At 45.4% G+C, this 18288-nt stretch overlaps 1 protein-coding gene across 2 annotated transcripts in view; it reads left to right on the top strand.

Moving 5' to 3' along the window:
* MYO5B (myosin VB) overlaps nt 1–18288 on the top strand; it is a 377457-nt gene that overhangs the window by 174693 nt on the left and 184476 nt on the right. For both annotated transcript variants that reach the window (XM_065598729.1, XM_065598728.1), the window contains exon 5: nt 6557–6713. In XM_065598729.1, the coding sequence (XP_065454801.1) occupies nt 6557–6713 (157 nt within the window). The remainder of the gene's footprint in view (nt 1–6556; nt 6714–18288) is intronic.

Here is an 18288-nt window from a genome sequence, read left to right as displayed (position 1 = left end):
AAAAACGCTCCACCACTGCCAGGCCTCCTCTAGCATGCTGTCTGTTTGAAAGCTATGGACTGGTTCTGCTTTCCTTACACACCTAAAATTCCCCTTGACATAAGTGGGCACTTCTTGTGTGCAAGGCATGCGATATAAGCTGCCTAAATGGGGATCTCACTTCTTCATCACATTGCAGGGGAGAAGGTGAACTTTCTGTATTGTACTTCACATTATAGGGGAGGTGAATGGGTACCTTGATGAAGGACACCATAAAAGTATTTAGATAAGTAGCCGTGGGAGTGTCCTGGATGTCCGTCCAGTTTGAGTGGTTGGAAACATGTATGGAAAATCTTGCTACTGGTCCACAGAAGCATTTCTAATGCTGGCAGATCACAGGACAGTAGGACATAAAATCCTTTCCACCCACCCCAGCCCAGTCCCTGTGTACTTCAGATAGCGGCCAATTATATCCTGTCCTGAGAACAAGAGCGAGAAACTTATGCAGTATATCAGCTAGATAGCCCTGTGTTCTGCCTTCAAATGTATCCTCAAATCATTCACCTGTATGCCCAGCTATCTCTGGGAGAGCAGCTGCTAAACCCCATGTCAAAATTGAGGAGGTGGTAGTGGTGGGAGATCCTGTGTGTTCTCTGGAAATATGTGCTTCTAAGATCTGGTGTCTTGCAACTGGCCTTTGTCAGGACTAGAAATTTAAACTTTATTGCTGGATACTATTGGAAAAATCATGGCTTCGTCTCCCCAGTGCTGTATGCCATTCATTTCAAGTTGTGATAGATCATGATTGGGGACTTTAAATCAGTTATAATTCCTCCATTCAGTAATGCTTTATTGGCTTCATTAGGGGACAAAAGACAGTAAGCTCAGATCAGTTAAGTTTCATCTCCATGGCTAAAATAAACAAAACAAATGTTTCTGTGATGCGTTAGATACTATATGAGGGGCACTCTAGGAGTAGGTAGTTGATAGGAAACAATAGTCCTCTAGCAACACGTAAGAGACCACAAGTAAGCCAGCTTTAGATTTTAAGAACCTTTAACTGGTTCTGAAAATAAGACTACACCACTTTCTAAAACTTATTTTACATAAGCCTATTGAAAAGGATAACATACAGTTAATTTGTCAACTAGAATCAACCGATGAACACATTTTTGGGGCATCTAAGGTAACACCGAAAAGATTCAACACTGTAGAGACCTCCATGGTTTTCTTTCACAGAGTCTCTGCCACAATCCCTTTTGTTTAACCAATTAGAAAGAATGGGTGACATCTTGGTCCCATGGAAATTGATGGTGCCAGGATTTCACTCAGTGGTTGTAAATGCTTCTGGATAGGGCTAGTCTTAAAATAGAAAAATGTAGACTGCAGTAACTGATTGCACACTACACAATAAATGCATGCTTTCAGCTGGTAACATTGCTTCTTTGAAGAACAGTAGCAATTTGTAACTTGTTTAATGACTATCTTATGTTTCATTTCGGTGAATTAAGACTGCAGGATGAGATGTTGTAGTAGGCTTTGCCGTTGGAAATAATGTACTGGGCTGCTTTTATCCTGTCCTTGCAAACTTGTGTTTGCAAAATGAGTACAGTAAAATATGCAGTGGAAGAAAAGGTGCGCCATGTCTTACGTGACAGTCCTTGTGGGTGCAACAAGATATTTAGAATGGCGTGAGGATTTGTCAGCTGCAGTCATCCTCTTATGTTAAATTATTATTTATCCTTGATCAGGCTGCTTGAACATGATTTTTACGTCATCTATATACACGCCACTGAGCTCATGAGGTCTGATTTTCTTGACGCAGTATCAGGACTTATCTGCGACTGCTAGTAGTAAATATCTCCAACGGTTGGCGATGGAACACTAGATGGGGAAGGCTCTGAATTACTACGGAGAATTCTTTCCCAGTTGGCTGGTGGGTCTTGTTCACATACTCACCATATTTGAGGTTTGGAAGGAATTTTCTCCTGGGTCAGATTGGCAGATACCCTGGGGTTTTTCGCCTTCCTCTGCAGTGTGGGGCCACGGGTCACTTGCAGGTTTAAACTAGAGTTAATGGTGGATTCTCTGTAACTTGACGTCTTTAAATCATGATTTGATCACTTCAGTAACTCAGGAGTAGGTGGGTGAGGTTTAGTGGCCTGCAATGTGCAGAGGTCCGACTAGATCATGATGGTCCCCTTCTGGCCTTAGTCTGAATCATTCTTGTCTGTCTTCACTTGTGAATTTATTGGCAGAGGGAGACACTTTTCCATTAGGAGGGGAAAAATCCAGGAGAAGCAGTGCAGATCGATGTATTATGTATGTGACCTCTTTCTTCCATTTCTTCTCCCTCACCCAGCAAGGGATAATCTGTTCATCTGCACTTTGGGGCAAATTCCAGAGCCTTTTGTTTTCTGTCTTTCTCTTTTGCATATGAGAATACACTTCTTTCTTTCCACATATAGGTGTTGATCCTGTTGATTTCATGCTATATGTGGCAAATTACTCTCCACAGGAAACCCAGCAAATAGTTCTTTAGCAAGCTTAGCATAACAACCCTCACGGATCTTTTCACCAGTTTAACTGCAGTGCTTCCCTCCTTAGCGGTTTTAAATCACTTCCTCAATTTGCTCCTGGGATGCCACTGTTATGGCCTTCAACTAAACAGTGCTGCTTGTCATATTTATTGGGTACCTCCTCTCTGTGCCTGGAGCTAGCAATAGTTACCAGTTCCTTTTATTAGGTGTTTAATGTGGTACTGCTGTTACTTGGTGGCCTCCTCTCAAGCAGTGCTTCCTATAGCTCATTTCACAGTGCACCATACTAGGGAGTCCAGAAGTGAGAGATCAATATGTTGTCTAATAGCACCTCACCCTGTCCTTGTGAGCCATTCATATTTACAGGAAGGGCTTGGTGTTGACTCAGCAAGAAGTCCGGAGAGCAGGTAGCTATACACTAGCAATTCATAATCTAGATGTGACCTGTTCCGTCCTTGGGAACGCATTGGAACACTGATTCTCTCTGAACTGTTTGCTGCTTGGGTGAGATCGAAGAGTTTCCAGGCACTGTACTTCACTCTACTTAATTAACTGTCCCATACACGGAGACCATGTAGATGTGACCTGGAATCCACACTGGCTAATGTTCTTTAAGCAATCTGATCAAGCTGCCCAGGTAGCTGGATAAAGAGTATCTTGGGATTCCTCTCTCTAAAGTATAGTGGGGTCTGGTGGTAGCTGCTAGAGTTAGTTGCAAAATAGTTTCCATTAGAGCCCCTCTGTTTTCAGCGGCTCACTCTTTCTAAAAGTTGCGTTTTGTGCTGAAATTTTCTATGCTTGATCTCTGTTCAAAGATTTTTTTATCAAATTCCATCTAGCTTCTCTGAGTTTGGAAAAAGTAAAGAATATGCACTTTACCAGGAAAGCGGTGAGACCTACTAGTGTGTAGTAATATTGCTGTAATGTTACGTAATCATGGATGAAAGGATTGTGTCCCAGATTCTGATCCCAGTTACACTGGTGTAAATTTGGAGTAAGAATCTTCTGCCAAAGGGAAATGCATACACACAAAGGGGATGAAGTTAAAGCCATGTATGTAAATATTACTTAGGCATTGCCTGATGGCTGAGTGCTTGACTGAGGTACCTGGGTGGGTTATTTGGTTGGTTTTTGTATTTTACATTGAATGGAAATTCAGCCTGAAAGTCAGGTGAGGGTATTTGCTGTGTACTATGTGGTAAATTTAATGTTCTATAAAACCTTTGGCATGTAATGTGCCCGTGGTTTCCCGAAATAGCTTGGATGTTCCTGGGCTTGTGATGCTGAAATCCTGGCCCAGTTGGTGACATCCAATGGCAAAACTCCCAGTGGGGCCAAGATTTCACGTAATGGTCCTGATTCCATCACTCTTACGCAAGCTGAGTAGCTAGGGTTGCCAACTCTCTAATGGCACAAAACTGAACACCCTTCCAGCCCCACCTCTTCCCCAAGGCCCTGCCCCTTCTCTGAGGCCCTGCCCTCCATCCCCTCTCCCTCTGTCGCTCGCACTCCCCCACGCTCACTCACTTTCACTGGGCTGGGGTTGGGGTTGGGGTGCGGGAGGGTGCGAGTGCACTGGCCAGGGATGAGGGGTGCAGGAGGGGACTCCAGGCTGGAGCTGAGGGGTTGGGTTGCGGGAGGGGTTGCGCGGGGTGCGGGCTCTGGGAAGGAGATTGGGTGCAGGAGCGGGATTAAAGCTGGGGCAGGTGGTGGAGTGTAGGAGGGAGTGCGGGCTCCAGCTGGGGGTGTGGGCTCTGGGGTGGGGCCAGCGATGACGGGTTTGGGGTGCAGGAGGGGGCTCAGGGCTGGGGCAGGGGATTGGGTTGCAGGAGGGGTTGCGTGGTGTGCGGGCTCTGGGAGGGAGTTTGGGTGGGGGTGTGGGGCTCAGGGCTGGGGGTGGGCTCCAGGAGGGAGTTTGGATGCGGGAGGGGGTTCAGGGCTGGGACAGGGGGTTGGGTTGCAGGAGGAGGGATGGGGTGCGTGCTCCAGAAGGGGTTCCAACCTCGGGAAGATGCAGGTGGAGGTTTGGGCTCCAGCAAAGCGACTCTTACCTTCGTCAGCTCCCACCTCCGTCGGCTCCCAGTTGGTAGTACAGCGGGGCTAAAGCAGGCTCCCTGCATGCCCTGGCTCCGTGCAGCTCCCAGAAGCGACCAGCATGTCCGGCTCCTAGTTGCAGGGGTAGCCAGGCTGCCGTGCCCACAGGCGCCACCCCTACAGCTCCCATTGGCTGTGGTTTCCGGACAGTGGTAGCTGCAGAGCCGGCGCCTGTGGGCGTGGGCAGTGTGCGGAGCTTCCCTGATCGCCCCTGTGCCTAGGGGCCACAGGGACATGCTGGCCACTTCCGGGAGCTGTGTGGAATCAGGGCAGGCAAGGAGCCTGCCTTAGCCCTGCTGCACCGCCAACGGCCGCTTAACGGCCCAGTCGGTGCTGACCAGAGCCTCTAGGGTCCCTTTTCGACCCGGCATGACAGTAAAAAACCAGATGCCTAGCAACCCTATGAGTAGCACTTCATTCCATGATCGTGTTAATTTTAGAGATCAGAGTAAGGGTGGCAGAATAATTTCAAGCAGAGGGCCTGAAGGAATCCTTCTGAAGCTGGGGTTGCAGCGTCATGTGATATCTTCTCTCTGCCTTTTGGTTTAAATAGTAGTGACTGTTACCAGTTTGATATCCGAATATGTCCTTTCCCCAGGCACTATATCTCGCACTGGCAGTGGAATGGACTAGATCTTCTAACAGGTCTCTTCCATTTATATTTTCTGTTGTTATTTATACACCTTCTATACTGGTGCTAAAATTTCCTTCTGCTGCTCTGGAGCCACTGACACTGAGACCCTCAGCCAGGACTCTTCTGCCTGCAGCTTGTTCCTGCAGGGATCAGGTTTCACCAGCCCCGTGTCCGCCCTCTACAGCTCTGCTGTCACAGGTGTTCTCACCTCCTCCAATGACAGTGGGGCTGCCAGGCGCTCCCTGCATGGCTGCAGCAGCCATTCAGCAACAGGGTGGCCTCCTCTGCCTCTGAAGGCTTCTCCTCCTCCTCCTCTTCACAGTGCTGGCCAGGGATCTCTGCTCTCTTATCCGAACCTCTGCATTATCCGAATCCCTTCCTTGTCCCTCTGCAGCACATATCTCATGCTGGGGGATAAGGAGGGTGATTCAGATAATGCAGAGGCTCGGACAGTAGCGTTTTGAATCAACAGGAGTATACAACATATGTTTAATCTCTTTTTTTATTAATGTACTAAGTTGTATCTCAGTAGTATCCTACAGCAAGGAGTTTCACAATTAAAGGGCATATTAACATACTTACATAAGAACATAAGAATGGCTGTACTGGGTCAGACCAAAGGTCCATCTAGCCCAGTATCCTGTCTACCGACAGTGGCCAATGTCAGGTGCCCCAGAGGGAGTGAACCCAACAGACGATGATCAAGTGATCTCTCTCCTGCCATTCATCTCCACCCTCTGACAAACAGAGGCCAGGGACACCCTTATTGTGAGTCCAGTTCTCTGTTTGTTGGAATGCTTAGATGAAACATCAGTTTGTTGTTGAAAGGAATGAAGGGTGGGAGAGACCAAGAGCACAGTAGTCAGTGGCTGATATCCAGCATAATCCTGTTGAGTGATGATAGGAGGAATCTCAAACAGCAGGATTATTGTTATTGGAGTGCTGTAGCACCAGGGGGTAAATGCCAGGATGCTAGTTCCCTGCAGTAAGAGGCAGTGGTGCTTTGTAATTGTAGCAGTGGATGGTAAGATTAAAGGAATTCTGTTTTAAGATGCTCAGAAGCATTAACTTTTTAAAGTTTCCAACTGGGAAATGTATGGTACTGATACTGTGTCAGTCATGCTTTTTTTCAATAGCGTGAATATTTCATTCATCCTAGAATCTACACACATAAGGAAAACTTAAAACAAAATTAAGATGCATATGAAGATGCAAAAACACAAAGCAAGGGCCATTGAAGGTGGGAGAGACAACGCAGAGCTTTACAAGGAGATGAGTTTATAAAAAGCCTTTCTCCTCTGACACACAGGGATGAGAAGAACCAGTCCATTATCGTAAGCGGAGAATCCGGTGCCGGAAAGACAGTCTCTGCCAAATATGCCATGCGCTTCTTCGCATCTGTTGGTGGCTCTGCCAGTGAGACCAACATTGAAGAGAAGGTCCTTGCATCCAGTCCAATCATGGAGGTAAAGCTGGCCCAAAAGAAATTACATAGATTTTTATTCTACTTTGAGCAATCTGTGTGCATTTGTTTCTAGCATTCGCAAATTGCACCAACTTAGGGTGGGGTTGCTTCAGGGTTGGGATCCTCCCTCTATCTTGTAGATGGGGGTTTCTGTCATCCTGTTTATGTACAGGACCTGTCTCAGTCTCAGAAGTGAGATCCGGGAATAGGAAAACATAGCTATTTTAACTAGATTTGTATATAATTATTAAATATAGTCAGGTTTTTTTAAAAATAATAATTGGGATTGACTAGTTCAGGCAACTTTTTATGTATAGGTCACCGGTTTAAGATCTGTTGCAGGCTGATAGTGACTATAAGCTGTTAAAATGTCCGTTCAGTGACCCACTGTATGTGAAATATGCTGTTGGGTCTCTGTCTAGTTCTTTATCATGGAGATGGGGGTAGGGGGAAGCCCACCACAACTGGCCCACTTTTTGCCCGTCTCAGGAGCGAGGCCAAGGATTGAACGCTCCATGGAGACCGTTTGAACGATCTCAGTGTTGCTAGAACTGTGCTGATAACAGCCGTGTACAAAAAAGGTTGTAGGTAGCAGAGTTCAGATAACACTGCAGACATGATGTTTGTGTGGCCTTATCTACATCATTAATTATCTATCATCTTCACCTTCATTATCCTCTCTTTTCTTCTTGTAGCATCCCTAACGTTTTCATTAATTACATATATGGAGAGAGGTTTCTGTTGAATCTATAGATTGAATCAACATAGATCTACTTTTTTCATATTCTCTTATTAGGACGTATTGGTGATAGTAGTACCTGCTGACTAGGCACGTGGAGATCTCTTTTGCTCTGAACTAATTTATTTATTTTTTCTCGCCTTACTAATGAAGGCATTTATAGTGCATCCATCACTGTGGAATTTACATGGCTTGAATTGACGTGGTTAAAAATATAATCCCTGTCCCAAAGAATTTAGTCTTGTTTATTGATGTTAAAAGTAAATATTCTGCAACCCCCAGCATCAGCATAACTTTAAATGATTTTGAGAGAGGGATGCCTAACCTGTGAGTTTAAAACTCAGTGAAAAGCCTGGACAAACAGGTGCATCTAACTATACCCTGACAAGGATGTTGGTGGTGGTTAAGAAATATCGGTAATTCACAATAACCCTATCAGTGATCAGGTTTAGCACTAAACGTATTTCTGATAACAGTTCCATAGCACACCTTGTGGTCTAGCTCCTTCCATCTTCATACTGAGGGCACATCATTTAAGAGTTCTGACAAATGCAGGTGGTGTGGTGGAACAGACAGGGAGAAATGTCTCTTAGGGTATGTCTACACAGCAACTAGACACCCACCTCACAGGGTCCTAGAGCCCAGGCTCCAGCCTGAACTCAGAAGTCTACACAGCAATGAAACAGCCCCTCAGCCCAAGCCCTTGAGCCCAAGTCAGCCAGGACAGGCCAACTGCAGGTGTCTAGTTGCTGTGTTAGGGTACATCTATGCAGTGGGGAAAAAAACAACCCGCGGCAGCAAGTCTCGGAGCCTGGATCAGCCGACTTTGAGTTTGTGCTGTGGGGTTCAAAATATCAGTGTAGATGTTCGGGCTCAGGCTGGAGCCTGGGTTCTGAGACCCCCGTCACTGGGTTTAGCACCCAAGTTCCAGACAGAGCCTGCATGTCTACAGTGCTATTTTTAGCTCTGCAGTGTGAGCCGCAGTCAGTTGACCTGGGCTTTGAGACTCACTGGCTATGTCTACACAGCAATGTAAGCCTACGGTTAATGGGACTCGAGTCAGCTGTCCTGTGTCGGGGACCCCGGGGCTTGAGCATCTGCATTGCATTTTAACCCTAAGTTAAGAATTTTCTGACCCATCAGAAGCACCTGAGTACATAAGCTGCATAGTGAACTCCTTTGGTAGCTGTCAGTAGAATAAGTGCAGTGTGGGAAGGCTGTAGTCTGAGAATTGAGCTCTCCAGCTCCAGGCTGAGTCACGTTGGCAGGAAATGCCCATGTGCACCGGTTCTGAGGGTAATGAGGACGTCAGTCTCCAGGGCTGTCAAAGAATTAAAATGAAACTTTGCAATTCTTAATTTTTAAAATGAGACGTTCCACGAAGATGGTTTGCTTGTTGTTTTATTTATTTTTGTCGGTTTGTCTTGAAGTTTGGCATAAAATGTAGGTTTCAGAGGAAAAGCACACACGCCCCAGCCTGGCTGCTGCCGGCTGCAGAACGGTGAAGTGCATCCCCAGGGCTTGTGCACTGTGTGCTCCTGCACCCCAGGAAGCAGGGATAAGGGCTCCCTGGGAGGCTGTGGGGAAGTTTGGGGGCTGGTTCCCACTTGCTGCCCTGAAAGTGCATGCAGCCCAGTCGCCCCTGCACACGCAGTCCCAGCGAGGGCTCTGGGGCTTGGGAGCAAAGGCCAGAGAGCGGAGCAGGACCAAGTGGCTGCCCTGCAGGGCGAGGGAGCGGCAGGGCTCCCACTTTAGCACGGCCAGAGGAGGAATGATCCCACCATCCCGATGTCCAGGAGCCGCCTCCTGCCTTTCAGCTTTGCTCCCTGCTCTGGACACGCTCTGCACAACAATGAGGAGGAGCTGGAGCCAGAGCGACCGGCATGAGAGGAGCGGGAAGGGGGATGACGTTTGGCCAGACAGTTATGGCGCTAGTTCCGGCTGCTGCACTGGCTGCCTTCAGTGCTGCTCCTCTGCCACCAGGAACTCTGGGATACTTCCAGAGGGCTGCTGGGGCCATGGGCATACAGGGAACCGACAGAGCTCAGACTCTCCGGCCTTGCAGGGTCCTGGGCCCCTGGGTCTGAACCCTAGGTTAGCACGTTTGAAGTGTGGATGTTGGGATTTTGGCTTGAACCCGGGCTTAAATTGCTGTGTAGACATACTCACTGCTACGGATCTTATTTTGCTGTGTAGACGTACCCTGACATAACTTGAGACTGGGGTATTCGGGACTTCGTCGATTATAACCTGAAATCAAGGCTGAACTCTTACCCTGGCACACTGCGGCATTGGCAGTGGATTTATGTTTTGGAGAGACAGATTTACTTGTGGGGTTATTGAGCCGGGCCCTGTCCTACTCATTGACATACTGGCTGCAGGGATTCATACATACAATTGTTGGATGCATCTAGACTGCAGCTCTATTTTTATCCTTTCCAAAGCGACCGAAGAAATATATAATAATGGCTGCATTTATTGCCGATATTGTAGGCACAGCGCATAGTGCCTATGCTGGGTCTGGAGAGCTGCCACCGTTGTACAATAACTTAGCTGCGATGACAGGCCTTTCCCATGTCGGGTGGCGGATACCCCCGCGATGCCCCAGTGGACACACCTGTACATCTGTAACAATAAAATGGACGTATTTTCATTGCTGTGAATTTTAAAAAGTGCCAGATCGCCCCCGTTATGTGATGGAGGACTTCACTTTCTAGGGATATCCATGTCAAAAGAGCATGCTTCCCTCACAGTGCCCCGACAACATGCTTCAGCATGGGTGAGAAGAGACCGTTATTAGAGATGAGAAGGGCGTGCAGGCTCCAGCTCATTCAGTCCGCCTCTTTGCTCAGACTATCCACAAGGTTACCATTACCTTTCTAAGCTTTTTCTGCAAAGTGGATGGCACATGAGGATCCACAGACCTACAGTATATTAAGTGATGTGTCCAATTCCTAGTGGACTAAGTGTCGATAAGTCCACCTCAGAAAACCACCATCACAAACTGTTATTAATCAGCATTCTTGTTTGGTAGTCTCACCTGAGAGATACTTCATTACACTGGTAAGTGGTTGACCTGGATCGTATGCTCCCTGTGGTAGGGACCATGTCCTTCTACATGTCTGTAAAGTTCCAACACACTATGGGTGCTATACAAGTACTAAATGAAATTGAATGATGATTGAGTGGCCATGGGTCAGAGGCACTGACTTTTATTTTTCCACGGGGGTGCTCCGCTCCTGCTCCGCCCTGAAGCCCCGCTCCCACGGCATCTCTTCCCCTGAGGCCCCACCCTTACTCCGCCCCGTCCCCAACACCCCCCCCCCCCCGCTACTCTCTGCCCTTCCCCAAGCCTCTCCGCAGCTGCCAAACAGCTGGTCAGCGGTGCCCCATGGATCACCTATTTTTGTGGGGCATCGCCAAACAGCTGTGGCTGGTGGGTGCTTTTTTTTTTCTGTGGGTGCTCCAGCCCCGGAGCACCCACAGAGTCAGCAGCTATTGGTATGGTGCCAAAAAATCCTCTAACCCCTGAAGGAGTAAGAGTTGAGGCACACGCTGGCAGTAAGGGGGAAATTGGCACTGCTGCCCTCCCGTGCTGTACTCGTCCCACGTATAAAGAGAGGGCACGAAATACCAGGAATGTCAGTCTGGCAGCTATCACCAGCATGAAATTCACTTGTCTTAAAAACCTGAAGTAACTGACTTGAACCAAGCTTTCCTAAATCTGAATGATAATTGATCACAGTGGGTCTTCCGTAAGTGTGTGTTTATCATCAGCCCTGTTCCATTTTAAATGAAGTCTCAGCTGTTACGCTAATGGTTGGTACCAGTGCTGTTCTGGCATGGAATCAATACCCTTTCCAAAGAAGCTCTTTGCCCTGTAAATACCCCTGGTTTGAACTTGTCAACCCTTGCGCATTCCCCTTTCCTAGGCAATGGCACTCTGTGTCTCACCCATCTATTTTCAGCGTGTCGTGGCTTCCTTTCCTTTTACTCTCAGCAGTGTTCTGAGGGTTTAGCAACCTCCACACATGAAGGGAAGACAGATAATCCATTCCAGCTAAACCTGTGCAGTTTTTAGTTATGGCAAATTGTCTTTAGTTCTGTTTCACTGTGCAGTTCCGGTGCGGCCGTCATAGCCCTTCGAGAGGGAGAGGACTTGTTAGGTCCTCTAGTCCATCTCCTTGCTAATGCCGGATTGTAACTTGGATCTTCATAAAACTGGAGGTGACTCAAATACTGCACCTCCTCGCAATTCTACAGAGAACAGCTTTGCTCCCTGTTACCAGGACCCTATCTATCTCCAATTGGTAAAATATAGACACTGAAGGAGATCATCAGAGGTGGTCAGGAGCGCTGCCAGCTTTTTTGCCGCCCTAGGCGGCGGAAGGTCCCGCCCCCGAAATGCTGCCCCCGACAGAGGTGGTGGAAGGTCCCATCCCCGAAATGCCACCCCCAACCGGGGCGGCCAAAGATCCGGCCGCCGTGGTTGCCACCCCCCAAATGTTAGCGCCCTAGGTGACTGCCTAGGTCGCCTAATGGGTTGCGCCGACCCTGGAGGTGGTCAAGATACATTTGATGCTGAAGTCGTTGGGAAATGGGGGAGGTGGGATAAATGGCTCTAAGCCACCTTTCTGTTCTTCCAATCCTGGGGCCATTTCAGTCCTAGTGTTTCCCTGGGGCAGTCCAATGTGCCTTCTTCAATAAGAGTTCTTTTTTCTCGATTGCTGAGAGCGTTGTCTTTATTATCGGCATCCATTTTTCAATATTCTTCTCTGAAGGCTCCTTCCGCCACATGTGCTGAAAATAAATCTTTACTTTCTGCCAACTCTAATTTCAATTTGTGTGGCTAAGAGAATTAATTGTGGTGTTTATGACAAAATGTGTTAGGATTCTGCTGTTCTGCCAGCAAGTGGTCTCTTGTTCCATTAAAAAGGAATGCACTTTCTCAGTTCTGAGCTGCAGCTGAAAGCCTGCCAGCAGAACTCTGGCCTGACTTCTTTGACCTGACCCACATATTGAGTTCTGACCCTAAGCCATAAGCACAAACGTCCTGTAGACAATTGACAGCAAGTGAAATAAAATAGAAAGATTCCCTTTGTCATCCCTCTGCCAATTTAAGAGAAGAGAAAAAGAGGTTGTGCTTGTGTGCTGCAGATATAATGATTAAGGGTAAAATTTTCAAAAGCCCCTATGTCCCATTTTCAGAAGTCACTTCGGAGCCCAAGTCCCATTGACTTTTAAAGTGCCTACATCTCGTTTGAAAGTGGGACTTAAGCACTTTTACATTTTTTACTCTAAATCTCTAATTTCAGCTACCTCAGGGGTTTAATTTCCCTCATTCTGGGAAATGTGCCGGGTTCAATCCATTTAAAAAAAAATAATTTCACAAAAGCAAGTTAATGATGTAGGGAACGGCAGTGTGTGGCTGCTAGACACAGAATCTAAGATTCTCCAGAAGATGAGCAATTTTAGGTCCTGATCCTGCAAAGATCAGGGCTCAGAATAAGTAGTCCTTTTGACTTGAATGAGACTGCTTATCTGAACAAAATTAAGCCAGTCAACGGGACTGTTTATATGAGTAAAGCACATGCATTCGTATTTACAACTTCTGGGCCTTATAGTTCAGGTACTAGTGTTCATGGCACCTAGATACCACAGTAGGGCACTCCTTAAATAAAACAAAATTAAATCTCAAGAGATGTCCCTGGCTCTACGAGTGCTGCTATAATTAAGTTTAAGGATTTTTTTCTTCTAAGCTCCATTATTTAGAGTTTCATGTCTTTGGATATTGAATCTAATCTATGTTTAGGATGCCTATCACAGTAGTATCTAACCACTACTTGGATACTTGTATATGTTACCAACCACATTTTCACAGGGATTGCCAATGAGAATTTTTAGAGAGACAAGGTGGGTGAGGTAATATCTTTTATCTCACCCACAGAAGTTGGTCCAATAAAAGACATTACCTCACCCACCTTGTCTCTCTAACACCCTGGGATCAACACGGCTACAACAACACTGCGTACAATAATTGGGATTTTTAAAATTTGATTTAACAAGATATACCAGCATAGCAAATATACAGAGATAGTGTGTTTAAGCGCCGGTGGGATGTTACTTGATATAACAGCTCCACAGCTCAGTCTGATTCCCAAATGATCACAGAAAATTAGTAAAAGGCATGTGTCCAGATACGTCGTTGTCCTCCATGTCTTCATTCATGCTGCCCCTATGTCTGGAACTCCCTCCCTGACCCCATCTGCTAGGTCTTCTTTCTCACCTCTTTGAAATTCCTTCTCAACATCCTCTCGAGAAGGTTTATGTAAATGATAGCATCTCACACACAAGAAGAAAATCACTGTAGAATACTTCATTACATTCAAAACACATGCATGCCCCTCCTGAGTGACCCCATGATTTTATTGTACTCTTGTTCTTCTCCATCCCATGTTCTCCTCTCGGTTTAGATTGTAAGTACTTGAGCACTTTGGGGGCAGAGAATCAGTCTTTAACTCTAGTGTAAAGGGCTGAGAATATTTATGGGTAGTAGAAGTAATCACACACACCCAAACTGTTTAAAAGAACATTAAGGTTTCAAAGTCAAGCCCTCAAAAGTTAGTAAATGGCAGAATTCAGGTTGCCTGTGCAACCTGGGAGTATTCATTATGATACCATCTTTACTTACAGGATCACATACTATTTTTTTCCACAGGACCTGTGTCTCATTCAGTGCCCACTTTCTGGGTGCCTGGGTAGACCTGAGGGTCTGATTTGCAGAAGTGCTAAGCACTCTCACTTGCAGCTGAAGTCAATGGGAGCTGTGCTTTGAACATATAAAGTGCTATATAATGTTTAGTACTCTGAAAAATCAGGCCCTTGGTATCTCAAATAGAGTACCAAAAATATAGTGGATGTTTTGACCTTAATGCTTTCTGTGCCTCCATTCCCCACCTCTAAAATGAGGATGATGATAATACCCACTCATCCCAGAGTTTTTGTGAAAATAAATTCATTAAAGTGTGTGTGTGTATACACATTATAGGGCCTGTGTTTTGGGGGGGTATTGATCTTATTTGGGTTTATTTTTAACAATTTTTGCATTTTATATAGATGTCCACAAATCTGGGTTTGATGGGCTCTCTTTGTATATACTGTAATGAGTAAAGTACAGTATCTGTAATGAGTAATGTGTACAATATGCACTACTCATTACAATATATGCAAAGAGTGGGTCCCCCAAAATCTGATTTTTTGGACATCTATACAAAAAAGCAGAAACATTTGCTAAAAATATACCTCAAAGAATTAAATCAATGTACTATAGCAATGAGCAGGCTCTTGTACTGTTCCCTAGTGTGCTTTTGCTGTTTCAAACAGCGCTATGTTACAGCTCACTAGGGTACCTTTAGTGAGCACCAGCAGGGTCTACATGGACCAATTAATGCACAGCCAGTTTAATGTGCTTTAGAAATCACCCCCACCCCCATAGCCCACATTGCTACTCCAGGTACACAAGCCCTTACAGACAAGTAGCCATTTTGGAGAGCTTTTTGGTGTTTCTTGGATAAACACCAATTTTAATTATTGTTGTTGTATCAGGTGTTTTATGGGTCTTCATTGATTAAAACAAAATCCAAAGTCCTGTCATTAGCAATGCTATTGTTTGTTTTTATCTGTTTTAGATCGTAATCTCTTCAGGGCAGGGATCATATCATCCTGTGTGTTTGTACAGTGCCTCACTCAGAGGCAGCCTGGTCCTTTTAGACAGGGCTTTGGAGCTGTGCTCCGGCTCCGCTCCAGCTCCAGGCAAAAACCTGCAGTTTCACTGCTCCGGAGCTGCTCCGGGCTTTGCTCCAAAGCCCTGTTTTTAGGGGCCTTTGATTGTGGAGTTACCATGATACAAATAATAAATTTTAGTAAAACATAGCAAAGTTCAAGCCTGTCTGGTATCTCTGAGCATCCAACTTGGATTAGAACCTTCTGGGAGGGTCGTATTAAAGCTAGTTGAATTAAAGGTGTGATACTCAAGGGACAGATTAATTGTAGTTGATTTTTTTGTTTGTTTTTTCACTGTGCTCTGTGATGGAGTTATCCCCTGCAGAGCCATCAATATCGACCATGTAATCATTTCTCTGTTCCTGCTTAATCGATCAAATCCAAATGCCTGTAATGGAGACTTACACGACATTGTCTGAAGCTGGGATCCCTGGGGGATTAAGTTTTAATGACAGATTTTTAATTTAGAAAGGTTTTGATGAGAGGATGGAATTAGTAAACCCTTTATCATAGCTCAGATGTGACGAGGCAAATCCTCAGCTGAGCACCCAGCACAAGGAGCTTAGATGGTGCCGTGGAGATTTGCAGGGGAAGGGAGAAGGGGAGAATAATTCTTTTTCCAACCCCCTCCCCAAGCAGAGCAGCAGTGGCAGAGCCACTCTGGTCACTCGGGAACCCTAAGGTACAGAAGTAGTCCCCACAGCCCTAATGCTTCCTGGACAGTCAGGTGTTATTGTGAAGTTACTTTAGAAGCTGCCCCGAGTTGTTTATCATGGAAAAACACCCCAGCAACCCAGCTCCTGTGGTCTTGATGCAAGAAGCTCATGGTCTGTAGCATCCGGGCGTCCCGCCAAGGTGGTGTCGCACCAGAATGGCCAGTTACTAGGGATAATACAGAAGTTTGAGGGGTGTGTGTGTGTGTGTGTGTTGCTAGGGATAATGCAGAAGTTTGAGAGGGGTGTGTGTACACACTCTTGCACAGTTTTTCATTGGCCCCCGATGGAATACATGTCCAGTATGGTGAGTCTTCTGAATCTCTAATTTCCTTGACTTTGTGATGAAGTGAGCGTCCAGCACAGATCCTGTGTATCGTTGGGTGCTGGGGCTGCTGCTAGCCCACCAAGCTCGCTCGGACTGTGGAACATATGTGCCACCCTTTTTTTTTTTTTTTTTTTTTTTTTTTGCGCATGAAAACAGCAGTTTCTTCAGTCAATGTTCAATGTTAAGGTATTCCTGTAATGTGAAATGTGAGCAGATAGAAATCATTGCATAAATTTCATATCATCTGATAATTCACAAGGACTTTCAGAATGCAAGGCTCTCCCCTTCGTATTGGCTCAAATGATGCAACTTTCAATAGAAGTTTTCAGTCTCGGCAAACAGCTTCCCAAGAAAAGAAGCACTAAATTTGATAGAGGCCTGATTCTTCATCCGCTTAGTCCTTTTAAAGTCAAAGTGAAGTTGAGCACATGAGCGAGTGGCCAAACCCTAGTAAAAATGTGCTATTTTTACTTTAGGGGGAGGAGACCTGTGGTTTGAGTACAGGAGCAAGAAGTGGAAATCCCAGGTTCCAGTCATTGACACTGACTGATGCAATGTGTTGCTTTGAGCAATTCATTTATTTTCTCAATGCTTCTATTTCCTCCCCTATAAAATAAGATTAATAATATTTGTCTGTCTGACAGATGTGTTGATCTGGGTTATTGATTGTAAAGTGCTTCAAAGATGTACTAAGTAGTATTGTGTTTTCCCTCTGCAACCTTTGTGTATTATGATAGTATCTCTAACATTAACTGAAGTATGGGGGGAAACTAATATGAACAGTACTGGCTGCCTTTCAATTCTTTCCAGCAAGATCTAGCTGACAGCCATGATGCTGACATGTGTGCAGTCAGCAATTTACACCAGACTGTTGGATTCCTTATGCATGAAGACAAACTGTTGTTAATTGGTGTGAAGACCCTCATGATGCCACATACACTCTATTGCATGGAATATCAGACTCAAATGTATATAAACCGGTTGACCCCCAGGGGCTGAACCAAAGAGGGATCTAAGCGTAGAAGCCTTAATATTAATATAGCTGATGGTGGTTCACCTGCTGTTTTGGAGCTGAATGTCCCAAATCTTGTTCCCAGTGGTTCAAATGTGTAGGTGAATTGACAGCCAGGATGCGTTCAGCACACTGATTCCTTGAGTTTTCTGACATGCACGGACAAATAAAGCTTTAGTGTCTCTTTCTCTAGGAGATGGTGCAGGCTTCTTATCTGACTTGTAAACACAATTCACCCTTGTGCTTGTGCAGTCTGCATTTCTTTTTGTCAGATGCTATAAATGCTCACTCTCGTCTGTGAGCTAGATTCGGACTGCAGATTAGGGCTGTCAAGCAATTAAAAAAATAATCGTGATTAGTCGGACTGTTAAACAGTAATAGAGTACCATTTATTTAAATATTTTTGGATGTTTTCTACATTTTCAAACAGCAACGTTAATTACAACACAGAATAGAGAGTGTATAGTGCTCACTATATTTATTTTTATTACAAATATTTGCACTGTAAAAAACAAAATAAATAGTATTTTTCAATTTACCTAATACAACTACTGTAGTGCAATCTCTTTATCATGAAAGTTGAAGTTACAACTCAGTCCTACTTCTTGTTCAGCCAATCACTCAAACAAGTTTGTTTACATTTGCGGGAGATAATGCTGCCCACTTCTTATTTACAATATCATCTGAAAGTGAGAACAGGCATTCACATGGCACTGTTGAAGCCGGCATCGCAAGATATTAACCTGCTAGATGCACCAAAGATTCATATGTCCGTTCATGCTTCAACCGCCATTCCAGAGGACATGCGTCCATGCTGATTATGGGTTCTGCTGGATAATGATCCAAAACAGTGCAGACTGATGCATGTTCATTTTCATCATCTGAGTCATATGCCACTGCAGAAGGTTGATTTTCTTTTTTGGTGGTTTGGGTTCTGTAGTTTCTGCATCGGAGTGTTACTCTTTTAAGACTTCTGAAAGCATGCTCCACACCTCGTCCCTC

This window comes from Chrysemys picta, chromosome 6 (genome assembly GCF_011386835.1).
Source record: "Chrysemys picta bellii isolate R12L10 chromosome 6, ASM1138683v2, whole genome shotgun sequence".
In the NCBI taxonomy this organism is placed as follows: domain Eukaryota; kingdom Metazoa; phylum Chordata; order Testudines; family Emydidae; genus Chrysemys; species Chrysemys picta.
Note: the sequence above shows the minus strand (reverse complement) of the source record. Positions and strands in the feature narration are given on the sequence as shown.